This window comes from Lepisma saccharinum, chromosome 12 (genome assembly GCF_977018435.1).
Source record: "Lepisma saccharinum chromosome 12, izLepSacc3.1, whole genome shotgun sequence".
NCBI classification, from domain to species: Eukaryota; Metazoa; Arthropoda; class Insecta; order Zygentoma; family Lepismatidae; genus Lepisma; species Lepisma saccharinum.
Genome location: NC_139240.1, coordinates 34,827,860 through 34,855,782, shown reverse-complemented (window position 1 = coordinate 34,855,782; position 27,923 = coordinate 34,827,860). Strand labels below are relative to the sequence as shown.

Sequence of the window (27,923 nt, the reverse complement as noted above, 5' to 3'; positions counted from 1 at the left end):
CTAGGTTTATACTAGGGATGGGCATATCTGAATATTTGAAGATTCTAATGAATTGAGATAATGAAGGTTTTAATTCAAATCTGAGATTTGGATACTGAAATATGGATACAAGATTTTGATACTGGATCGTGGATCTCAGGTCTGGATACCAAATTCAGGATTGAAGGTTCGGATACTGAATTCCAGATTCAATATTCTGGGGCCAAATCAAGGATCTGAAATTGTATAACAGATCCTCCATAGGATCTGAGACCAAACCAGGATTACGGATTTGGATATCAGGTCTAGGATTCAAGGTTTGGGTACAGAGTTCAGGTTCTAAGGTTCAAGTTTCAGAGACCAAAACAGGATTCAACATTTGGATAACAGTTCCAGGATTCAAGGGTTGGATACTGAATTCAAATACCAAACCAGTATTTGGGGTTTGGGTCCGGAATCCAATGTTTGGATTCCGAATTTGGGATCTAAGGTTCAGACGCTAAACCAAGATTTCAGATGGTTCCAGGATTGAAGGTTTTGATACTGAATTCACGATCCACTATTTGGATACCAACTCAGGATTCGAGGTTTGAATCCAGAATCCAATATTTGGATTCCAAATTTAGGATCTAAGGTTCAGACAACAAACCAGGATTTCAGATTTGGATAATGGATCCAGGATTCAAGGTTTGGATACTGAATCCAAGATCCAAGGTTCAGATACCATATTAAGGATTAGGAATTTGGATAACAGATCTAGATTTCAAGGTTTGGATACTGAATTCAGGATCAAAGGTTCAAATAACAAACAAGATTTGGGATTTGGGTAATGGTTCAAGGATTCAAGATATGGATATCAAATTCAGGATCTGAGATTTGGATATCAAATACAGGATCTAAGGTTTGAATATCAGATTCAGGATCTAAGATCTGGATACAAAATTCAAAATCTAAGGTTTGGATACCAAATTCAGGATCCAAGGTTTGGATATCAAATTCAGGATCTAAGGTTTGGATATCAGATTCAGGATCTAAGGTTTTGATATCAGATTCAGGATCTAAGGTTTTGATATCAGATTCAGGATCTAAGGTTTTGATACCAAATTCAGGATCTAAGGTTTTGATACCAAATTCAGGATCTAAGGTTTTGATACCAAATTCAGGATCTAAGGTTTGGATATCAAATTCAGAACCTAAGGTTTGGATATAAAATTCAGGATCTAAGGGTTCGATATCAAATTCAGGATGTAAGGTTTGGATACCAAATTCAGAATCTAAGGTTTAGATATCAGGTTCAGGATCTACGGTTGGGATATCAAATTCAGGATCTAAGGTTTTGATACCAAATTCAGGATATAAGGTTTGGATATCAGATTCAGGATCTAAGGTCTGGATATTAAATTCAGGATCTAAGGTTTGGATACCAACTTCAGGATCTAAGGTTCACAAATCAAACCAGGATTTGAGATTCAGATAATGGTTGCAGGATTCAAGGTTTGGAATAGCAGCTCTAGGATTCAAGATTTGTATACAGGATCCATGGTCAAAGGTTCAGATACCAAATCCAGGATTCAGGATGTGGATTCTAATGCCCATTCCTAGTTTATACCAAGCCCTTTCAAAACAGTAAGTACAGAATGCAATGAACATTGGAGAATTGGAGATCTTTAAAGTAACAGCCACAGTTCAGTCAAAAAAAGGTGTGAGTGTATAATATGTAAGTATTCAACACAACCCCACAAAGAATAACCATCCAATGTTTACAGACAATCTGTGCAAAATTCCACGACCCAAGATGCATCCGCTTGTACAATATAAGCATCCACAATGACACCCCTGAATAAATTAAAATCATCTTGCATATATGAGTTCTGTTTTTCTTTATATAAGGTTGCTTTTTTTTTTTTTTTTTTTTTTTGCGATGTAGCAGTGAATACGTACCATCTTCGTCAGTACGAACTGTGATGGGATAGCTGCTAGGACCATCTCCAACGCTTGTCCCAGCGAGAACCCATATCCTATACTCAGTCCATTTCTTCAGTTCGTCAATCACAAATTCTCTGGCGTTGCGATTGTTGATGGTAATCAATGATGCTTCTGAATCTGAGCGTGAACTCTCCACCACTTGAAGCTTGTAGTAAAGAATCTCCCCATTCTGTTGATCAGCCGGTGGGGGGTCCCAATTCACTCGTATAGACGTGGAGCTCTCAGATACTGCTGTTACATTCTGTGGAGGGGCTCCGGGGACTGTGAGGATTAGGGTCGTCAGTATTTAGTGTTTTTGTGGTAGTGTCTACGATTAATACTTTTTTTTACGTGTTGATATAATTAACAAAGAAATATACATATTTTGAGAGGAAAAACATCAACAAAATATATGTTAAAAATAAAAAAAGTTAAATCAATAATTCAACATTACTTCTTTTTCTTTTTAAAAAAATAATATCAGTGACAAAACTTAAAAGTGTTATCATTGGAACAAACTAAACAAAAATGTTAATTTATGCATACTACAACCATTGTTTTTGACAATAATACCGTGAATACCAACAGAACCTTTCTTGTATCGAAATATTTTTATAATGCTGCACTCATGAAGAATTTTCTTATTGCTGCACATTGCTTGTTATGCTGTACTTCAAAATAAAATTTAATTTAAGAAATATAGTGCTGTTATGTAATATATGTGATTTTATTATATTGAACTGCAGTCAGGAGGTACAACAATTTTGTTCAATTTACTACATTGTTACAATGATCACATTAATCATACTAACAATAAATATTTGATGAAGGAAGCGTGTGTTCTTTTAAAACGATACATCAAAAATTGTGCTTACGTGCTTGTAAAAATGGCAAATTACATGAGAAATAATGGTACAAGAATAATATAATAATTCACGGAACTTCAAAATTTGCTTTGGGTATGTAATAACCTATAATTACCCTACTCTTGTCTGAACCTGCACGATGGGGTTGATTTTTAGTGGGGAAACTGCATAGTTTTTACATTTACTGAACACTGAATTTTTCCTGTAGATCCATTATCAAAATTATAAGTTTTGGAAGTATTTACAGAAATGGTGCATTGGTAAAGCAACATATTCCTATTTGGAAAGTGGCCTAATGTCAGTTAAGAATGCAATCAAAGTTATAAAACATTAACCTTAGGCACACAAGTTTATCATGGCTAGTATATATTAAATGAGAGCTAGTTTCTTTTTAAATCACAGTAAATGTGAGAATTGTCCAATTTTTCCACAATTCACTGACTAAATTTAACTGAAATGATTTACTTGTGAAACTGCATACACATGTTCATTTCAGTATTCTAATACTTCCACGGAAAGTCTGTAACTTGTTAAAAGCTGTAGATGTTACAAATTTATGGCACCCTCTAACTGTTAGCGACATCTTTTGACAAAAACAAACAAACAAAAAAAAAAACATCGGTTCCCGTTTCTCTTTGAACCTACTTTGTTATTCTTTTTGGTATGGATAACATTTATTTATTATTTCTCACCCTCCTTAATAAGAAAAAATGGCTTTCTTCTTGTGTTCTTTGAATAATGAACTTCAGTACAAAACCAAAAAAGAGTCACAAAAGGGTTAATCTGAAAGGTGCTTTCCAGTGGGGATGGGAGAAGTGAATTTTTTGCTGATACAGATCAAGAACCAATATGAAAAGAGCACATGTTTAACTTCTAACTTAATGTATGTAACCAGGTGACTGAACTGAGTTTTGTTATTTGAAAAAAAAAAAAAAAAAAAAAAAAAGTATTTATTAAAAATTAGTAAGATTCCCCACTATCAAAGCTCTGAGCACGAATGATGAAGACCCCCCCCCCTTCCCAAATATTTAAAAAAAAACGACCCAGAACTATCACGGAAATTTTAACCCCACCTATCTACTCATATACAAGGAATGATCATGTCCCCCCTCCCCCTGTTTTTGTTATTCTTGTGCAGAAGTTAGAAAAATAAAGGAAGTTCCAGTGTTAGTCACAGTGCATGGGAATAATGCCCCACCCACATAGCACCTGTTTATGGCTGAAAAAATCTACAAGATTAAGACTTAAATTTTTGAGTGCATGAGTGTAAAGGTGAGTTGTCATCACCTTCCTTGTGTAATCACTAGGATAACTTCTTTAGACACAAATTAAGAAGTTTAGAGTTAACAGAAATCTATGCTGGAATCATACTGATTGCTGATTGCACTATATTTCATTGTTACAAATGCCAAAAGTAAAAAATGTACTTACACTCGGGTAAACACAATTCAAACTATAAATTTATTGATTTACATTGAATTACCTAACATTGGTCTCATATTCTCCCTGTGATGTAATTGTTTCCTTTCTTGCCAATGATCGCTACAGATGATGTTTTTCACTTGCTATTTTAGAAAAAAGGAAAGTTCGTTTTGTATTGTAGTTAATGAATTTTAATTGAACAGAGCCATGCTTGTGAAAGTATCAGACCCTTCTTCTAATATTCTGATCACTGGCTCAAGAGTTCTGTTAATTGTATTGATTTCTCCAACAATTTGAAGCAATATTGGCCCACAAAAAATTATGCCTCCCCCTCTTCAATACAGCTTACGATGTCTTTCACTAGCTAAAGGATCTTTGAGACACACATCCTCCTACTAGATAGGTTCATGGAAATAAAAGCAAAGTCAGAGCTCTGATATGATTTAACTTTGACGTTCCATAACCACAGGATGATGCATTATGACACAAATCTTTCAGATATCTAAAAAAAGAGGGCCTCCCCTGATACCATAGTTATTAACATTATTGCCTTACAATCAAGGGGTTCTGCATTCACGGAGGCACATATATGGGTGGTTTAGATTCCACTTTAAACTGTTGGCCCAGTCACAATAAGCCCATCCGAGGATAATGTGAAGTTAAAACAAATTCTGTCTGTATTTAAAATACACATATTCTTTGTAAATTCCTATCAAAATTATCAATATTTGTGCCCGTCTCTTATTCTTGTCTTACTGGGATATCTTCCCCTCAAACCACAGGTTTATTTTCTTTAAGGAATTTGTAGACACCTTTCTTTACATGTTTTCTTATTAATAAACATATAAAAATCAACAAAAGTTTAGATGCTAGACTGAACTTTATGGTGTGATAGTAATTTGCTCAGCCATACTGGATGAAGTGTCATCAATGGATCAATTGCAACTGCTATTGTTCATATACAAGTAACTCATGATGCAAGACAAACAATAGATGCATGCATATTTCATTTTTGACGAAAACACGAAATGTGAAGTAACACATTGCAATGTTAATTTTCCATGTTTCTGAAAGGTGTGAGGTGCATTTTCCTACCCTGGTTGTCAGGAAATAATGTGAAATGAACTGCAAAATGAAAAATAGACTCTTAAACACGAAATTTAGAGTTTATTTACCGACCCGATGCTTTCTGAAGTCAGAATTATCCTGTGAGTTATGCAATTAGCAGAAAATTGATTAATTCTGCTGTAAACATTTGGGAAGCACAAATGGACTCCTTTATACAGGAATAAACTTAATATTCTGGTTGCTACATAAATGTGCTATTACAAGGAATATGTTTATTTCGTGCAGCAAGTGCAGTTTTGAAATTAAATTTGGGATTATATTCACATTTCTTAAAACCAAAATGGCATTTTACATACTGCTTTTGATCCATTTTTCACCGCTTTAACAGCGAAATTTTATTTTATTTACCGCTTTTGAACCTGAAATTGACTCTGTTTCTGTACCAAAAATATGTGCCTCTAACATAATGTTTGCCCCTGAGACGAGAGGGCTCTTTTGAGGGCCAATGACTTGTTGCAAAAGTGTATAAATTAAGGTCGCACTAAATTTTTCCAAATCAAGTCTGCTTTTTCAAGCTACTGCACCAACATAAAAAATCTGGGTCTCCACAATGAACCAAGACTGCTTGCACCACAAACAAGAGCATTTGTGTGCATGGAAAACTATACAAGGATTCAATCTTACAAATATGTGGTTTATTACATGCTGTATGTACCAAGTTCTGATATATCAAACCGTGCCTTATATCCCTCTTAAAATATCCTTCCATGTCATCAAAATTTCAACACATATTCTACAGAGTTCAACAGATATTGGCTTCTTCAAGAGAACTTGGAACACTGAATATTTGCACTGGTTCATAACAGCTGCAATTGTTGGAACCAAGGAAGAGTTTTCATTTCTTTCACGAAAAGGAAACAGTTCTACGACAGGGAGAATGAGCCATGTCACAAAATCTGAATTTTCACTTAAAAATAAATTTTCTCACTTCATAGATATTGATACAAGAAAGATCTGTAGTAGTAATTTGCTCTTAAAGAAAAAAAACAAACACTGCTTTTATGATTCCTGACCATCACTTCTGATTCACACAATAATGGCCAAAATAAGCATGCACCACTTTTCAATTGTTGAAAAGTATGGTGGTGAACTATGCATTTACAGTCGTAAGCATGGGTAATGCAGCTTTTCTAAGTTTTTGGAGCATTGTGATGTGGTTTTTGGCTAAAATATATTTTGGGAGCTCAAAATACGTTACAAGAGTTAGAAGTAGTAATGCTCTAAGAATTTTATTGTACAATTATCTATGTGCTGGGAGGGTAATTTTTATAATTTTAGCACTCAAAGTTCCAAAAGTCATGAAAAAGGAATCTGATAACTAAAATACAATGCCAGTGTCTGGGAATATACACATTCTTTAGCCATATTTGTTTGTTTTGATATTACTCTCATCTGTAAAATAACACGTATTCACAATTGAAAACGTTATTCGCATGAAATATGTTAAAACTGCAAAGCAACTCACAACCTCCCACTGTGAAGCAACATGCTTGAACACTGTAAGGAAGATTGATGAGGAATGTAACTCCCCCCCCCCAATTACTTCACATTGTCTAATAAGAATGTTTATGTGCAAGAGATATCAATCCCCCCATACCTTTAAGAAATTCCTGGCATGCTTCTGCAAACTATGCATATTACTGTGGGCAAATCAGGAGACACAAGAATCATATAGCAGTAGATTACAATTATCACTGGGCACAGTTGCTCACATGGAACCTTAACTACAACTGAAAACCCTACGAAATCACATACAGGAAAAAGGCTTATTACATTAACAACAAACAAGTCTATTCTGCATTCCAATAGCCCGAACTAAAGCCCTTCTGTGGCTTAAACTGTTCTTAATTCCTTTGAGACAACACATCAGAAACCAGAGAACGACATCCACCTCATGAACAAATACTAATAAGAACTGGGTCTATAGTTTTGTGTGTGATATGACCCACCAAACTTCTCTACACACTACCAAACAAGACATTCATTCCAGTAACTCGAAGAAATGCATGTGAAGACTTGTCAGTTTCTGCCCTTCTTTGTTTTCTCTTCTACCTACAAAGGTCCACTCCTGCAATGAGTATGTTGCCTAAAACACACATTTCAACAACAACTACTGGCCTTCCATATATTTTCTTTGGAGAACAAAAAGTTGCACCTGCAAGCATTGTTCTTTTAGGAATTACAAGAACTGGTAGTAGGACTGTCATACGACAACTTCTAGGTATGGGACAAGCAATATATCGGACCAAATACCGTATTTATGCATGTATAATGCGCACCCTGGTTTTTCATGGGGAAAAGTGACTAACAATTATATCTCATATATAATGTGCAGCAGTGGCGGTCCCTCCATGGAACAGAGGGAACAGGCTGTTCCCTTCTACTTATCGCCCTTTTTAGCTATTTAAATTATCTATAATAACATAATAAGAACACTTCTTTCTTCCGAAATCAACACGCCGAAGAAAAACTTTCACCCTGACTGGAAGTTTGTTTACTTCACCTACTCTCGTTGTCCCACCCTCTGCTCTGATGCCAAGTATTTCCGACCACGCGCGAAGGTAAACGATCCTCATGTAGCCACTTCCCACCGCGGAAGCTGAACTTTCAAGCTGTTCCCTACGAGAGACATAGCGAATTCGTTTTCCTTCGAGTTTTTGCAATGTGCTAAAGCTTAATTGTGTCGTAGTGATAGTTTGGAGTGTAGTAAGTCTATAGTTTCCTAATCTCATTGCAAAATTGCATCTGCCAGTCATAACAAACTGGAAAAATCTTCTAGAGTCTAAGCGTCTGCTAAATGCCTTGGCTAAATGCTGCGAAATAGCTTCCGAGGGAACAGCTCGCATCCACCTGTTCCACCAGCAAGACAAGCGCAGCGCAGGACAAGAAAGCGAATGTTGTATGATCGACCGGCTGAAGACGAAAGCTTTTAGTACATTGAACTTTACAGAAAAGACAGCAGACATACACCTATCCTAACCTAATTAGAAACTAAAATGAAATCGTACACAAGGCATTTTGAAACAAGTTACTACAACTCCGTAAAATGATTAACTGGATACTCTTCCAGTGGCAAATTTTTGTTGTCCTTGTTTGTTCCCGAGAGGGAGTTTGGAACAGTTCGGATTTTGTCACAATTTCTACAAATCTAGCGGATGTCATGAAAAAACTCGGCCATCTGATTGCCATTATTGCATTAAGGACGTTTGAATTACAATGCTCAAGTCTAGAAAAAAAAAATGTCAACTTAATCTACAAATGGAGAGATGAAACTAGTTTCGACAAAACATTTTTTTTCCTGATCAATCATAAATTGCTTTTATTAATTTTTCCTTTGTTGCGCATCAACAATTTTGTTTTTAATGTTTTGTTTACATTATATTAGGGATGGGACTATATGAAATTTTGGCTGATACCAATAAAGTACCGATATAAAATTTACCGATACCGATAATCGATATTCTACCGATCCGATATAAAATTGGAAATGGTCCTGGAAGAACCTGAAAGGTTCATTGACCTCCTTAAAAAATGTGTGTTTCAAAATGACTGCAGTGCAAGAGAAATTGCATATTTAGACATTTACTTTTTAAAAAAGTAGGGCATGGAGATTATCCATAAAAATTACAACAAAAATGGCAGAATTTTGCACTAAACTATCAGATATTTATCGATATATCTGATAGGTAAAATAATCGGTAATTTTACCAATACACCGATATGCCTATATCGGCCGATACCGATAGAGTACCGATTAATCGGTCGCATCCCTACATTATATCATATTTGCTTTAACATTGGTATTTTCATAATTTTAACGTGCTTCATGTATGTCACTTCTGAAAATATTTAACATATGTTTCGTATGTTTATTTGGTTCATTTCAACAAGGGTTGAATTTTACTTGGTTTACTGTATTATATTACGACAGGTATGGGAGGGGAGGGGGCAAGTGCAGGTCACCTGTTCCCCTGCCTGATTTAGCACCGCACGCCACTGATGTGCAGTACAATTTAGGTTCAAGACATGTCTTTCTTAGTTGTAGGTCTTAAAGATGCTGCTATGCCAATCAAGAGGCCGGCAAATGTGTCTAACATAACAATGTTGTAGGGCCTACATGTTAATTAAATTGAGGTGGCTATATTAGTCACAACTTTTATTTGTGCTTTGGAGCGATATCTCCAAATGTACTTTATGAGGTTATTTATTGGTTATATTTAGGCTCTAACTTTGGTGTAAGACTTTTGCTCATTCTAATAAAAACTTGAAAATATGCTATTTCTTTGACTATCTTAACTATCAGGATCTTCAAACTGAAAGCTAGCAGCACATGATTTCTTCCATTAAGGCATTTACACACTCCATACATGCCATATTGTTTGGCCAGTAATACATTTTAATTATTATTTTCTTTTTCCTTATCTTTTCTTCCATTCAAAATACCATAAAAATCAGAACATTCCTTCTTTCAATCTCATTGCACATTAGTGTCGCCATCTTGACTGGAATACTGTTGCCATATTCAGAAACTGCAGAATTTAAGCTTTACAATGATATATAACATGATTGGGTTCTGTAATCATGAAAAATCAATGCAAGTGTTACAAAATTATGGAATGATTCCGTACAGTTTCATATTGTCTGTCTGAATTATTCCGTGCATAATACGCACCACAGTTTCTGATGGCAAAAATTTTGGAAGAAAAGTGTGTATTATACATGAGTAAATACAGTATGAGCAAGTGTTCTTCAACAACTGCATTTATATCAGTGTACTTTTTCAATTTTGGACTCCATTACTGCATGTATTTTTCATCAATTAATTCTGATAACATGTCAATACTAACTTTCTTTGAAAGAAAATAAAAGATTATTTCATGTTACACTTCTGCCTCTAGACTAATTGAAAAACATATTTTAAGTAAGTCTTGAAGCTTACTTACACATTCCTAGTGATGAATGATGAATAAATTCTCTGTGGCAATCAACCAGGTAAATTCTGGAACACTTTCCAAGTTTCGAGAGCTTTGACCTGATCAATAGCCCGAGAGAATTTATTCAACTATGATTTGCTTTAATATTTTATATTAAGCGTAACTTCTCTACCATTTTTGGTTAATTGTGTCTATGAGAATCAGTGATGACACTTACAAAGAACTCTCATATCCAGGGTGCGATCTGAACCTAGGAGCCCTGTGCTAACCACTCTGACATGGAGGTTGGCTTAAATACTTTGAATTGTTACAATTTTCAAGTACTGGTATTGGTCCATCTACATTGGTGAAGACTGTGGATACAAGTGTGCATGGGCGACTGGATGAGTCCAGTGGTAAAAAAGGGGTGGAACAAAGAAGGGAAACAGGTTCTGTGGAAATCTCCCGCTGCTGAAACATTGTTGAAGTTTCACACATGGAACATTGCGAGTGAATTATGTTAAGGCAAAGAGTGACAGTTCCGCACAAGGTGTACATTTATTTCAATATTGTCAGAATGGACACTCCTACTAAAAAGAAACCTGACTGTGCAAGAGAGTATGAATTTCTCCCCATGTTGCAAGTGGAAGCGTTTTTCAAGTTGATCATTAAGTTAGAGATGATGATTGAAAAATAAGATGAATAATTTTCAGATTCCCATGCATTCCTTATGAAGAAAAAAAACAATACTTCAATTTATGGCTAATCAAATGGAAGTTCTAGACTTTCCAAATGACAAATCAAATCTTCAATGTGCCCTCTTTCCATTCATGTGTTTTTCTACGCCATCGGAAGTGTGGTATTCCCAAGAGAACAAGTAAAATAATTCTCCTATAAGCTAAGGTTTCTCCCCCTCCTACAACAAACCAAGTGCACAAACCTCTTTCCCCCAGGTCACCACAGGAAAGGCTTGCATCTGGCTGGACATTGAAACTGTTCCTTGTGCCCTTAAGAGTTGTAAAAGCCACCACATACATACTTCTTCAAACTGGCTCCCTCACTGAGATTATCATCAACGAAACACATGCCACCATTTAACAAAAAACAATGCTAAACTCCCCATAATTAAAAAAAATCACAGAGCAAGAACAAAGTGGGACCTACCGGACAGCCCCTTACCACCTCTCCAAGGAATGCACTAAGCAGACAACCCAACCTACCTCCTGCATCACCAGACGACAGAAATTGGAACTTGCCTCTGAAAGCACAGTAGATGACTCAAGTCACGAAACCTACTAGATGGAAGAAATAGGAACTTCTTGGGAACAAACACAGCAGTGTCCCACTACCATCTCCGTCCCAGATGCCATAACCTTTGTTAATAAAAGTAGTGGTGCTTTGAAATTAATCGGGGGGGATATATGACAAACACAATGTAGACAGGCTGTGACTGCAACACAAAATCTCTGGATTGGAGATAAGGACTCTTAACACTTAACATTCAAAGCATGATTCTGGAAAGTTCACAAATATCTATTTTTAGTGGTTTTTAAACAGCATCTTAGTAAATCACACAATAATAACTGTAACGTAAATGGAATAATTCCCAGTTGGTAGAACCATATCAAAGACTGCTGTGAGCAACTGTGGTGGATACTTAAAGCTACGAAATTCAAAATTAGTTTGTCGAAACATGTTGTAGTATGCCCTTTTTATAAACAAACCAAGGAAAAAACATACATAAAATTAAAAAATGTTATCATAATAATGTAATGCTATCACATGAGAGGCCATGCTTGGAGTTGTTATACAAGCATGTTCTGCAAAAATAGTGTAATTATTTCTTAACAAATGACATGTAATGATACACAAAATACTGTATGAAGTATGATTACATTGAAACTATCATTAATATAGTATTAATGTAAAAATGTAGATGAGGAGTAGTATTGTAAAACCACCTCTGTCTGTGTAGTGTACTGCCAATGTCTTTTAAATCTTTCCTTTATATTGAGTGCAGCCATAACTTTTGAAACAAAAAAATGTATCACGCACACACACAAAAAAACTGGTGGATACTTGTCTTTTATTCTAATTTCTTTCTTTTACATTGGCTGTAATTATTTATGTAGAAAAATTAAGTAATCTATGGAACAGAAAAAACTCAATCTACTTCAAAAAATACCCTTCAAAACACGCCAAAAAACGAAGCGTATGCAAAATGCATTATCAACAACCACAACCAACTAATATCAATATTTATATTGACAGAAAAAAAAAAGAAAATGCATACATCTGCTTTAGTACAGTGGCGTGCATTTTCTTGTATCTTTCAAAATTTACTTAAAAAAAGGAACAAGAACACATACTGATGACCCTTAATCATAAAAAAAAAAATTTACAAATGCAATAGTCAGTGCTGTGTGGTGATGGGCAGTTAACCAGCTGTGCTGTGACATTAAGGCAACATTTCATGCATGCTGAAAAGTACACATAAACAAGTGAGATGCACACTCAAAAAATGATCTAAATTACAGTGAGAAATTACAAAATACGGTGCACCAGGCAAAACAAGGGAATACATGGCAATTTGTATACAATGTTTTTAGTAAAAAAAAATAGTAATAATAATGTCCGTTGTTACACAATAGCAATAAAATGTTTATTTGCGTATTCTTACTTGCTAGGGGAGGCTTGGAGATCAGTTTAGGAAGTTTTGGTGTTGACTTCGTAGATGCTTGTGAGATCCAAGATTGTGATGTATTTTAGTAATTTTAGTCAATTTATTATTTTTTAAAGGTTATTCGAAACCTGAAGAAGTTATGAAATAGATGTGGGAACAAATATCCCAAAACACTTGTGACTTACCTAGGACTTGAACCCAGGTACTTTATACTAACTCTTGTGATGTGTTGATAAAAATTAACTCGACGGCACACTCCAAGTGCCACATGGCTTTCTAATCGGGTGACACATGGTCAGCGCATTGAGCCCCATTGCCACTGTTTTCTGACTTTCAAAACCAACTACTTCTTCTTTTATAGTAGTTCCACAATAGTTCTCTTGACTCCGGGTCAATGCTGGAGGCTTCCGCCAGGAACCGAACCGAGGACTGCTCGCAACAAAGGCAAAAGCGCTATGCTAGAGCCTGATAATCACAAACCTATTGACAACATTTACACCTGTTGCATAACAGCCAATAATATTCTTGTACAATTAGAAAATTCTTTGAAGCGAGTTGTCATGGCTTACTGGCATATTTTTTAGAATAAAATTAGCAAACTTATAGAATCATAGACAAAAGTTGCAGGCTATTACAGAAATACTGAATAAGTTAACTGCCATTGGTTGACATGGACAGATTCCATTCCTACAATATATGCAGGAACATGAATTTTGTGTGTACTTCATGAGCTTAAAATGCAAGGAAAATGTACAATCTGAGAACATTAGATCGAAGTTCCAATGTAAATAAAAGTCTAATCGAACAGGGAAAGATTTGGTTAAGCCTTGCAAAGAACATCACAGCAGGACTCAAACTTGAGACTTTTGATGGTGAGATCGTGAGTCAAGTACTCAATGTGTTTGGCCACCTTGGCAACAATTTCATCTAGTTATTATTATACATGTGCAACACTACTTTCACCAACTCTCACACTATCACTGGCACAAATAACTTAAAACTCAGCTGGATCCCTGGGTGATGTCGGGGTAGCTGTTTCTTAAAATTAATCTCCTTTCCAAAGAACACTACGATATTCCAAAAAATGAAAAATTACATACGTTTAGAATTCCTTCTAGAGCATTGACGTGAATTTTCGTGTAGTTTTCTTTCACTGTTGCATAGATATTATCAATAGTTTAATAGAATTACGTAATCACGAAACTATTGATAATATCTGGACAACAGTGAAAGAAAACTACACAAAAATTCACGTCAATGCTCTAAAAGCAATTCTAAGTGTATGTTATTTTTCATTTTTTGAAATGTCCAAGATGTTTTACGAATGGAGAGGAAAATTTGAAAAAATCGCCCATTCGAATGCCAAAGGTCCAGCCAAGCCTTAAGTGAAAAGCTGTTCACTTTCAATAATTATGTTTGATGATATAATACAATATGAGGTACTGGACAGTAGAAAGTAGGCAATTTTATGTAACACACTATCTGCTGTGACCTTTACCACCACGTGTGCATTGCGTTATCACATTACACTTTTCACTTCACTAGATTATCACAATTAAAAAGAAATCTCAGGCCAGAAAACCCTGGGAATGCAAACAAAAAATGAACAAATGCCATCCATGCCTTGCCTAGGATTCAAACCCAGATTCCCTAGCACTCAAGACCAAGGACTCTGGTTCAAAAATCACACAATGGCATCATCGAACCAACAACTAACCCATCGGAACTGACCTCCAAGAATCACCCTAGCAAGCAAGGAAACATTTTATTGTCCACATTGCGTTGCAAGTATACATGTATATAACTCAGGATTTTTAAAAAAGTCCTCAGATTATTACTTTTTTTCTTGTGTTTTTCCATTCAGGTAAAGTTTTTAAAAGTTTTGTACATGTACTGTGATACTTTTCTTAAATTAATGAATTTGTTTTTTGTTACTGCAATGAAATATTTTCACTTGGTTCCTGTTGTAAATGTTTCACAGAAAAAAATAAACTATATTGTTAATGAACTTCTATCGGGTGATTGAGTTTTTAGTATAATGAGAAAAATTTTGAAAAAATAAACGAACAAAAAATGTACGGTGCCCAACAGTAGGTTAGTGGACCTTTGGGTTTTCAAGATACTGTCCTTCGTAAAGGACTCAGCTCCACTTACCTTTGATTCCTTGTACAGTGTTAATAATTCTCTAGTGCAGAACACTACCATGTCACTAATTCCCAACCTCTTTCTTTTCTTTTTTTGAAAAATAAAAATGCCAACAGTAGCTTACCATACTGTTTCGTTCGAACTGGTATTGGTGGAGTGGTTGCTCCTTCTCCACGCTGGGACCTAGCGGCTAGCCATATGTAGTACAAAGTGTTGGGGTAAAGGCCGGTCAGGGTGTAGTTCTCTGTGGGGTCGATTCGTCGATGATGCTTCTCCTGAAAAACAAAATGTCAGGTAATCAGTAGAGAGTACTTTACCCCTTTTGGCGCATATGCACAGAAATGGAAATATCACAGCCAAAGTACCATTAATTATACAAAAACTTTATGCAATTTTCTTCAAGTGTCAGTGTTGCAATTCCCCCCAAAAAACATTAAAAAATCTCTAAAAAGGTTTATTTTTGTTTGTTCATTATTTTTATTACTCTGTTAATACATATCATGTAGACCTAAAATATTGTGTACAAATGTAAAATACTACGGTTTAAAATATAACTTACAAAAACTTCATGTAATTTTCTTCAAGCGTCAGTGTTGCATCACCAAAATATTAAATAATCTCCAAAAAATGTATATTCAATATCTCTTATTTTCGTAAATATTCAGTGAATGACGACATTTCTTATTTTTAATGAAATTTAGGACTATTCACCATATTAACACTGATATGCCTTTGTATATACCACTTTGGATCCTGAAAAGCGCCCAGTTTTTGAACTGAAATCTTGATTTTTTTTCACTATAAATATGTGGCTATACTAATCTGGCATTCTAGGTGTTTTGTCAATAATGAAATTAAATCTCTACATCAGGAAAACATAACTGCTACAGTAAAGAACATAAGATATCAATGTACAGTACATGTCCACTTTGTTCACTGATATGCGGTATAGTCTCAAAAAAACATCTTGGAGTTTGCATCTATTTCAGTCCTAATGAATATACATTCAGAAACATCTAGACTTCTAGATAATGCCATAATATATATATTTTTAAAAAAATAAAAAAATGGATCTTCATGGGTTTTCTCCAAACATCTCCAAATAATATAATCCACACTGTCAAGAAAGTTAAAATTATTATGCAGGGTGGCGCAAATTGTATTTACCAATATCAGTTGGCAACCCTGTCAGAATGCAGGTGTGCATGCACATAAGTCTCTGAAGCTTAGCCAGCTGCAAGTCTTGCAACCAGTCTGTCATGGAACCTGTTCAGACACGAATCGTGGCAGTGGACATGTTCATCCGAACGGGTTCTATTCAGAAGATGCAGCAGGCACTGAACTGAGAAGCATCAGGATACCAGAGAATATGCCTCTTCCGACTTCTGTTTCTGCATGCCTGCCATTGGCTCACTATTGTCTGACTCATGGTATACAGTTGTGATACTCTGGTATCAGCGGACGGTGACCTTAATTGAATCAATGTCACAGTGACTGCTGAATCTCCAGAATGGAACCCATTCGGATGAACACCTCCACTGGCACGATTTGTGTCTGAATAGGCGAACATTCCATGGCAGACTGATTAAGAGATTTGCAGCTGCCTAAACATCAGAGACTTATGTGCATGCACACCTGCATTTTGACAGGGTTGCCAACTGATATTGTTAGATGCAGTATGCACCAGCATGTATAAAACTAAAAAAAGGAGCCTGAAACCACAAACAAAATTTTCACCTTAGTATAGGTATCATTCCAGTACAATTCGTAGCTGACGATATTCTCCCCCGAGAGATTTGGACGGTTCCACTGGAGGGTGACCTGCGTCTCCCCAATATCAGTTATCCTCAAGTTGCTCGGCTGGCTGGGAACTGTGGAAATAATAAAAAGGGTAAGAAACTTACATTATCAATCACTACTTGATTTATAAACAGCACAATAATTGTTAAGGTTTTTGTGTTGAATTTGTCATGAATTTTTTCAATTAGTCTATTTCTGTTACCCAAGTTAACAATAACTTGAGGAGAAAACAGGAAAGCAATGGAAAAGACAAACATGATGAACATATGCAGCTCGAGCCACATAGCACAATATCTCGGGAACCTTCTGAATTTTCACCTTAATTTTGAAACAAAACTTTGATGAAACTATGAACAACAATGGGGCAATAGCCAATCCTCCTGGAATGGGCAGGAGTCTCTCAGAATGAAACTCTCTCTCCCCGGGCAAACTTTGTTGCCTCCCGGAAAGACAAGATTTAGTATTATTATCTTTTTATTTTGTGTGTGTGTGCATTTACTGGGTGAAGAAATTTTGTTGTCGCAAGCCAAACAATTAAACCTCACTATAATATATTGAAGACTTGTGATCGTGAAGAATGAGTCACTGTTTAAATAAGTGGAAGGAGAAAGTTTAAACACATCATTGCACCAAAGCGTTTACACTAGAGCTGTAGAAAATGAAAACAAAGGCATTGTTGCTTCAAAGTCTCAAGACTTCTTTATTTCCCTCCACCCAATTTTGCTTTCTTATATAGATTTAGTTCGTTGTGTGTTACAGTTGGATTAAGTGTGTTTCAGTGTTCGTGTTGTCTTGGCCAGTTCAGAGTTTGTGAGAAATGAAAAAGTATTACTTAGCTTTACTTACTTATTTGTTTACTTATAAATTGTGATTGCTAGGTTGTTTTGATCAAGTTGATTCAGTTTTGTATTCACAGTAGCAAGACAACAAATGGGTAACAATTGATATTGAGGGCATTAGTCTTCCAGAACATTTTTATCTAAGGGTGTGAAGGCTGTAAAGAAATATCCCAGAATATTATCCTTTAAAGTTGACAAGTCTAGTGGTAGACGATGAAATTTCGAATTTGTTGTGCCATTCCAAGACTTCAAACGGTGCCTTCAGAATGACAGGTCATATAAGCTATTTCCTGATCAACTCATGTGAAACATCCCCCACCGAAATTAAGAGAAAACTGACTTACCTCCCTGTTGGGTTTTGACCTGCACAGGTGCCGACAAGGGTCCTGCTCCGACGCTGGTGAACGCCTGAACTCGGATGGTGTAGATGGTGTGTGGGGTGAGCTCACTGATTGTCGTTAACTTATTATTGTCTCCCATTTGAGATTCCCACGAGTGCATGGGCAGATTAGGGTTGGTAGTGTAGTACACCTTGTAGGCCTGCCAAAAGAATATTAAAAAAAATATTAATCTAATCCTATGTAACACAATCCAAGTAAAAATTCTCTTCGACTTGTTCCATTAAAAAAAATATTTACAGAATTCAAAACAGCAACCTAATTTCCTTATTTTAAAAGTTTTTCTCTTACATGGTTCAGCCAAGCCTCGATGCTTGCAATGCACTCTACCAGTTTAAGTTACTAAGGAAAAGAATCTATTTATTAAGAGCACTTTATTTGTATACCTTAGTTCACTAATGTTATTATATGAATAACACTTTTATTCATAGTTGGAACAGGTCTCACTGATGGCATAGCAGTAACGCCACCTTGTAATCAAGAGACCCCAGGTTTGATATCTAGTGGAGGAACATAGTGGTTCGGATTCCACTTTAAACTGTACGTCCAGTCCCAATTAGCCTTTCTGTGCATAAAGTGGACTTAAAACCAAAAACTCAACACTAGTTAGGATGGGAAAGATGAATCGGTACTCTACTGGTATTGGCTGATATAGGCACATTGATATACAGGGTGTGCACAAAAGAATACAGCAGTTTATTAAAGTTTTTTTTAGTTTCTTTTGTGTGTGGTATAAAATAATAAATCATAAACAGGATGGAAGAATAAGTGTGATTTTACAACATGGCTACATTGGACCTTGAACCTTTGAACTTTGGTGGTGAGATCGAAGGTTGACAACTAAACACACAGAGTTTTCATTATGACATTTGAAAGCTCAGTGCTCTTCGCGATTAGCAAAGTAAAATAAACCAAATCAATCAATCAATCAAGCTCAGTGTGTAGGACGAATATATTTACTCACAGGAATAAATATTCTTTATTCAGAATTTCATCCTGAGATTATTTCTGACTTGATAAGCAATTACTATGATTATCAAAAATTAAGGTTGCTATATATATTTTTTATTTTATCTCCTCACCCATCTAACATCTCTATTAGATGGCCAGCTACCTTTCAATCTTTCGAATCAAGTTTCAGAGTCCAAAGTTCTGGACTAGGGCATGGGTGTTCTCTTCATTAATTCCATTTAAGCATTACTCATACTCATCTTCACGATCCAGCCCAGAACTCGATTCAAACCTGGAAACTGCAACCATCATCTGGCACTGAATAATTTGGAGCCATATTTTAAAAACATTTCTTACATCAAAGGAAGAAATATTAAGGAAGAACCAATATGAAATTTTGACCAATACCAATGAAGTATAGATACTCAAATGATCCAACATAAAATGACAAATATTTTATGAAGACCCGGACGTTTATTCGTATCTTCATTAAGTGCATGTACCAGAAATTTCCCTTACAAAATACATGGGATATTAAAAAATTTACATGAAATCACAATATTGTTCTTGAATTGTTGTTTTAAGTCCATTTTATGCACAGAAAGGCTAATTGGAACTGGACCAACAGTTTAAAGTGGGATCTGAACCACTGTACCCTGTGCCTACACAGGGACCCAAGGCAAGGCAACAACGTTACCACTATGCCATCAGGGAGACCCCAAATTGCAATATTGTACATTCAAATATTGAAGTGGTGAATTATCATCCATTTTAACAATAAACAATATTACACAATACTGTTTAATCCAAGCTCTGCACTTATAAACAACTTAAGGTAAATCTCTTAGACCAGGGGTTCCCAAACTTTTTCGTTTCACAGCACCCTTAGTGTTTCAAGATGTTTCCATGGTACCCAAGTCAGAATGTAGGCCTACCTAACACTTGCAACGCTTAGTTAGTCTGGTTATGTTGCTTGCCTTAAGTTAAAAAATAAACACATATTTCAAATTTAGAAACATTTTATGCGTAAAAAGTTCTAAAAAAGCGCATATTTGGAACAATCATATCATTTCAGAGAAAATATTGGAACATTTCATGGTGTCACTGTAAGCCACACACGGGTGCTGCAGTGTACTATTTGGGAACCACTGTCTTAAGAGTCTCCCAAAACCTGTGGTGAAAACAGCTTTGAGCATTGGCAGCAATTAGGAAAGAGAGGCAGTTTCCCGCCACACTTCCCCCCCCCCCCCACACACACTTTGGCCTCTTAATGCTAAGCCTTATCTACAAAGATAAAGTAAACTGCCCTTGCCCCTGTCCGTTTTGGCACCCAATCGCAGCTTTTTGTTGGGTGGAGAATAGTTGGCCACTGTTTTCTGCTACTATTACTTTTAGGTAGCTCCTAAATTATCCTCGCAATGTGGTCAACACCAAAAATTTTGGAACTCCCACGAAAGGCATCTGACTGTCACGCGGGAGCCCTGAGTTCGATACCTGGGGTTTGCGATTTAAGGTCGGAATTTTTCTGGCCTTGTCCTCATAAAGCAGATATGGGTCTCACCCAGTCACAAATCAATGAGTACCTGGGGGCAACCCTGGGGGGTAAAGGCAGCCGAAGCATGGTGATGATCACATCACCTCCAAAATTGCTGAGATCAAGAATGTGTTAATGTTCCTTCATGGCACGGGAAACTTTACCTTTACCTTATACTATACAACAATAATAATAATAATTAAAAAAAACTTTTTTTTTTTAAACTTACCGTTACTTGACCATTCGGAGTCTCTGGCTCATCCCACTGTATCACCATGGTGCTCGAACTCAGCGGCCGAACCTTTACGTTTCGGGGTGCAGTGCCAGGTTCTGAAAGTAGCATACAAAAATTACCCAATGTCCACACAATGAGCAAAGTCTGCATGTAACACAATTGAGTTAAATATCAACTCTGTAATGCACATCAAAAGCCAGTGATTAAACGCAATGGAACTGCCAATTTCTGTTAGTTTTTTTAATTCGTATGAAGAAAAATGAGGATAACTGTACAGAAATACTTTTTGTAGTCCCATACTGTTACTTTTTAAAAGGTTCCCATACAATATGAACATTATCCCTTAGAGACGTTGTTTACTACTCAATTGTGCATACTTTTCAACTCCTTTTGAACATTTGTGGTTGGATGAAATATTAACGTTACCATTAATTTAGTGTTTTTGTGTGCCTTTCCAAAAATGAACACTCCTGTTCACATAAAGTGACACATATTTGAACTGTTAAACCCTATAAAATGCACCACTTTATTTGAACAGGAGTGTACACAAAATATTTATGAAAGAATTAGCAGTTCCATTTAACATGATGTCTGCATATCCCAGCCATGCAAACACACTAACAGTCAATTTATTAAAAAATCAAATAAACTGCAAAAAATCAATGTAAATGAAAGCTAGAAGTAATTAAAATATTAAAACAATGTACGAGCAGTAAAGACAAAATCAAAATTTTTGGTACAAAAATTGATAACAATCCAGTTTCAAAAATTGACAATTTCAAGTTGTTCTGGTGAATAAAATCTCGTATTTCATTTGGAAACTTTGCAGTCATACTATGAAAATAACATCAATCTTCCAGGAAAGCAAGGCTAGATACCTTGGAGTTCTCTTGGGCAAAGGTTTATTAACTTTGAGGGAACATCTAAGAGATGCTGCTGACAAAAAAAAATGCAAGAATCAGACAATTTTATCCACTTTGGTAAAACACAACACTGAGGAAAATTACCATTTCTGTATAAAAATACACTGTGGCAATGACTGATTATATCCATTTTAAGGTCTTAGTTCTGTGTGAAAATACCAAAATTCTCGATAAGTTTTGGAAGGGAAGGAACCGACTACTGGAGGGCAAGTTTTTTGTGAACAAGAACCTTGTTTTGAGAATCAAACTGCCTATACTGACATCTACTTTACAAAACCAGTGGGTATGAATTATAGCTTTTGATACGTAAATATATTAACAAAATTGGCAGAATTTTGCTTTTACAGGCTTAGTATAAAAGTAGTAAAATTAATGACAATTTTTATCAATAAACCAAAATTGCCTGTAATGGCCAATTAAACTTTTTTTTTTTTTTTTTTTTTTTTTTAAACATTTTTCATTTCATACAATGTTCTGGAATTCTGCATAACTCCTATGAAACACAAAGCATTGAGCATATACAAAGTCAGGACCTTCAGCAAGTACAATTAAGGAATAGGGACATGGTATTCCCTTTTCAGTCTTGAAATAGCATTATTTTCAGCAACACTGATGAAATGAAACTTTTTGAACACCTGTATTGGCATGTAAGCAAAAGTAGAATTTAATTTAAATGTCCACAAATCAGTGAATGCTACTTTCACTAAGCAGAAGTATGAAATAAATACTAGTCATGGAAGCGTAGCCTGTAAATTAACAACATATTTACAGACACTCTGCATATTACTGTAGTAAATCTATTCTGCTCTCTGTCAATTGCAAAACACAATAATGGAAATGACAAAAATATAACAAATAAGAATGGAAATAAACAAGAAACTTCCTTCATTCTATTCACGATAAAACTAGTTCATTACAAACTAGCAAGTAAATATGAAAACTTGTGCACAAACTGAAAGTAACATGCACAAACAACTAGGAATGGTACACATGGATTAAATTAATAAATCAGTTAAATATTAGCTTGCAACATTAAAAATCTTTTACATACACAAGGATGATAAAGATAAAAATTCTTTTTGGTGTCTGGTTGGAATGTTTTCAGGTGGAAAACAATTTTGCATTAAAACAACAGGCATAAATGGATACAAGCAGAAACTAACCGAAGTTTAAACAAAGCCATGTTTTGAGGCAATTGCTTGTGTCTTCCTTATCAATATCCACACATACATGTACTGTTTGTGTCTTCCTTATCAATATCCACAAATTAAAAGAACAAGTATAATAGATGGATAGGTAATAAATGACCTAAGGAGTTGCCACATACAAAGTATTAAGTAGATGTCACATACGTGAATAATAGATAATCATGAAAGAAGGTGCTACATACACAGAGGAATAATGACCTAAGAAGTTGCTAGATACATAGATGAAGAATCACCAAAGCAGTTGTCATGTACATAGATCGATAATGACCCACAACATTGCAACATACATAAATGGATCATCACCAAAGAAGTTGTCACATACATAGATGGATAATCACCAAAAAAGTTGCCACATACATAGATGGATAATCACCAAAGAAGTTGCCACATACATAGATGGATAATAACCAAAGAAGTTGCCATATACATAAATGGATAATCACCAAAGATGATGCCACACATGTAGATGGATAATGGCCAAAGAAATAGCCACAGACAGCATAACACAGTATTAATTCCACCCATTATGCCTTTTTACTCATGTGCTTGAAAAGTAACAAATAAAAAGGTACCATCCCAACATTTGCTTGCGACACTGAGGAAAACCATGGAAAAACTCAGCCATGATGCCAACCATGAGATTTGAACTCATTTGTCATTTGACAAACCCAATAAAATTCCTAAATGGGTGCTTTTTAATCCATATGCTCCTCATGTGTATATGTTGTAACTGATTTTTAATCTCTGCTGCTTACAGAAGTGCAAAAATGGGGTTTCCTCAGCATATGCTACGGCAAAATCTAACCAGGTACAGTAACAAAACACTAAAGCAAAATACCACAAATCACACCACAAAACACAACCATGCATCTGTTTATCAGCTACTTACTGGCTCCTCCATAGGAAGAATCAGCTAGAAAAGAACAATGAGAGAATGTGCAGGTTAAGAATGTAAAAGACAGAAGATATGGTAATATGAATACAATGAGACAGGGACCTTGCTAGTCTAGTGTCTCTGCATAATGCCAGAAAGCAGTTAATGGTGCACTTCATTAACAAAATGTCAATTTAATTTATCTTTCACATGCAAGAAAACTCTTGTTCTTGTAAGTAGTCAAAGATTTACTCTTTTAATACACAAGTAAGTGTAAGGATATAGAAAAAGCTTGATGTGTTAGTTGCCTGTGAATTTTAGTCTGATTATTTACACACACACACATACATGGTGTTTGCATACATATGCACATTTACATACAAACTTTCACAGGATGTACAGAATACCTAAGTGAACATATTTTTCAGTTGCTCATTGAGACCTTGAAAAATGGCAATTGTTATCTTGTATCTATCCAACCACAGATCACTGTTATTGCAGTGATACCAGATCCAGGTTCTGAAATATGTGAGTATTAATGGTTGAATCCAAGAACAGGTACCTGGTGATCTGGTAATAGTGTAATTGAATAACCTATATTTTGTGTCACTTTCTGCCATTTTTCGGTAACCCTGATGATGAGGATGAGTGATGATCTAATGAAGGGACACTCACAAAGAACACACATGCCCAGGGTGAGATTTGAACTTGGGACACCTGGCATTGTAGCATGCTGTGCTAACCACTTCACCACAGAGGTTGGCCTGGGTGAAGGTTCACTGTAAAAGAGCTACTGTCACCGTGAAATTGCTGGACTTAATGTTTCACCTCAAATTATGCATGTAGACCATACATCGGGTAGCCTATGTATTGTTTGGTTGCCAACTATGTCCGTAGTGTACTAAAGATTTTACATTTTTTTTACAGAAAAAAATAAATGCCAGTGGCAACTGAGAAATTGTGACGTGTGCTTGCGTACACAAAGGTTTACAAAATTACAATTTTTCGAGGGCTTATAGCAAAAAAAGGTTTCGAAGAACCCAACATTAATTACAAAAGTTGTTTACCTTGATATCCTCTACATGATGTGAATGTACATCAGTGTTATGTACAGCAACACTATGTGTAAATATATGTCTCTCACCTAATTCACCAAATACTTATTATGCTGCTGTGTGTTAACAATACAAGGACTACTGGTATGTTAGACAAATATTTGCAACTGAATTTTTTAATGCTTTCTACTTCTTCAACATAGATGTCTGAAATGGGTCTCTGAGTGATAAAATTGTTAGAAACAACAAATGCTTTGGTCTGCAAAACCAGTTGAGAGTAACAATAGGAGTGTGTGCAATATTCATTGTTATCTGGCAGGCTGTTGCACTTCAAGAGCTATCAGGCTTACTCAAGAACAAGAACAGGTTCAGTATATGTTATCACATCAAACCAACAACTCTGTCTATTAAACTATTATGATCTGAATAAAAGTTTTCTTGCATGAAGAACAGAATTTATATTATGATAAGGGTTACATATACCCACAGCATAAATGTTAGTTTCTAGGAAAAAGAATGCTAGAACTTTTCCCCATGCGCAATATATATACAGATGTTTGCCATGTGAAATGTTACCATTATCCAATTTTGACTAATAATCTCAAAAGCACTTTATGTTACTGAAGACAATTTAAAAATGACCAACATACAATTTTTTTTTTAGCAGCAACTGCTAAATATTAAATACAAAGTTAAACATTGCACATTTCTTGCAGATATCTAGTTTTTTTCTATTGTCACCCATAATTATTACGAGCCTTGTCAAATCATTATGTTGAACATTTTCAGATGACTTTGGGAGAATTTCAATTGTTTATGTGTCTAAGAAGTGCACTTTTGGATGTGAAATTAGACTTACTAGAGCTTGATAAAATGTCATCTAGACAATCTCTCCATATCAAAACGTTTAATATTATATTGTCTTCCACAAAATTATAAACATCATTTTTTCAAATACTAAGGTTAAGTCCATGCCTTTCACTTCATGAAAGTGGCCATAATATTGATGCACATCTACAATGTGTCATTAACGATTTGATAAACTACTTCAATCAATCAAAAAAGTAGTTAAAAATACGGAAACTAAATCAGACTGACACACACATACGAGCTCACTGCATCAGAAGTTATATTACAAAAACAGTAAGATTTCACATGGGAATGCAATGTTAACATCAAACCCTTCACCATGTCAAGACAAATTACACTTGCAACAATGCTTTCCAGCCAGTTTCTTCAGTACATTTGCAACAATGGCAAGTAATCTCTACATCACATTGTAATTGCAAAAACCTGCTACACAAACCAATTGTCCACTTTTCAATGGATACAAATAAATATGAAAGTAACATTTAATTTTTGAGCAATTTAGAACATGGCAACTTGATATTTTTTTAGCCACCGTTAAGCACATTCTAAAGAATACCATCTAAGCATGACAGATGATAAAACAACTTCGCACGTGTGTTCACACGTAGCCTGTCAGACTGCAAGCTTCCTGGCATGTTGCACTGATTATAATAATGTCCTGTATCTTTCCTAAAGGACTGGAACATTACCATTTTTTGATTACTGAAGAAAAAGTTGGAAAACATACAGAAAGTTGTGAACCAGCGGGAGGAAACCTGTAGTATCGAAATACGTGCTGCTATGTAATGGTGTTTGGGTCCTGTGCTGTTTAAACCATGGGAGCTGCATTAATGTATGTTAAAATCAAGATAACACATGCATTGATTCTCATTACCATGGCTGTGTATATATATATATTTTCTATACAGAAAGAATAGGATGAGGTTTGGATTTCAGTCACCCATATACTAAAATTTTAACAGCTGTTATTACTGTTAGTACTAACAGTGTCACTAAGATGTTTACAGTGAATAATAATATATTTCTAAATCGTGTGACATACAGTTCTAATGTTCATAACATTGTTTTCACATTTACTATTTATGTACTTGTTATGAGATTGAGCAATAATGCATATTTTGTTTTCAATGGAAACCTGAAATAACATGCAGTCTATCATGTTTTGGAAGGTGTGAGGTAAGTTGTCCCATCATGTTTTGTCACAAAATGATGTGAAAAGAACTATGAATTATCATCACTGGTATCACTATTGGGTCAAAGTGGTATTGACTAAGCTCTAGTATCTATTCGTTTGACTTAACAGTTATTCATTAGATGTTTACTAAAGCAATGGTAGGATTTTGATTTTTGTTATTTAATGTTGATTTTGCCTAGGATGGGATTCGAACCTGGAACCCCTGGTTCTGTAGTGTGCTGTGCTACCTAATCTGCCATGGAGATCGGCACTAATGGTAGGAATTTGGATCTGTTAATCCCTCATCCCTCCTTATATACAACCATGATTATTACTGTTCATCCATAAAAGTGACCGTTTCTCTATATGTGACGTTACCCACCTCCCACTGGCACACAATAAAAAAAACACCCTGTTGACAATGAACAAGTAGATGCAATCTGCAGTAACTAAGCACTGAAAGAGAAAATCATTCATTGCTCTCAAAAATGCGAAAGCTTAGCATTACCGTAGCCTTAAAGCTTCATTTTAAAATGCTTCTACATTTCTTTAATTTAGATGAGAAAGTGGTCCAAAAAATATATGGCATTAAGTTCATGAAAAAAGCAAGTTGAAAAAAAATTACAATTTCTGTGCAAAAATTTATCAAAAATATTATGCAATACCCCCTTTTTTGTATCCTTTAACTACTGGGTGTACAAAAATACAGATCACCACACATACACACTCAACAATTACTCATTCAAACAATACAAATATGCACAGTTTACAAAGAATGCCTTTAGTTGTCTGAAACATAGTTTCAAAGTATGTATTTTCTTTGAGGTGGTTTGCTAGAAGTAATGACATTTTTTTATCTTTTATTGCAAAATTGATTATGCAGAGAGCAAATACGATCAGTGTTTTTGAAAAGGCACCTTAAACCTGGGAAACAGATGATATCAGTGATGGGTGAATGTTT

General features: G+C 35.4%; 1 protein-coding gene across 10 annotated transcripts in view; it reads right to left on the bottom strand.

The window, feature by feature from the left end:
* Lar (tyrosine-protein phosphatase Lar) overlaps positions 1-27,923 on the bottom strand; it is an 833,005-nt gene that overhangs the window by 113,088 nt on the left and 691,994 nt on the right. For 4 of the 10 annotated variants that reach the window (XM_083132037.1, XM_083132038.1, XM_083132039.1 and 1 more), the window contains 6 exons: positions 23,879-23,902; positions 20,853-20,953; positions 18,085-18,280; positions 16,839-16,972; positions 15,226-15,376; positions 1,921-2,226 (listed from right to left, as the gene is read on the bottom strand). In XM_083132037.1, coding sequence (XP_082988163.1) covers positions 1,921-2,226; positions 15,226-15,376; positions 16,839-16,972; positions 18,085-18,280; positions 20,853-20,953; positions 23,879-23,902 — 912 coding nt within the window. The remainder of the gene's footprint in view (positions 1-1,920; positions 2,227-15,225; positions 15,377-16,838; positions 16,973-18,084; positions 18,281-20,852; positions 20,954-23,878; positions 23,903-27,923) is intronic. The other 6 variants (XM_083132040.1, XM_083132041.1, XM_083132042.1 and 3 more) reach the window with 3 other exon arrangements.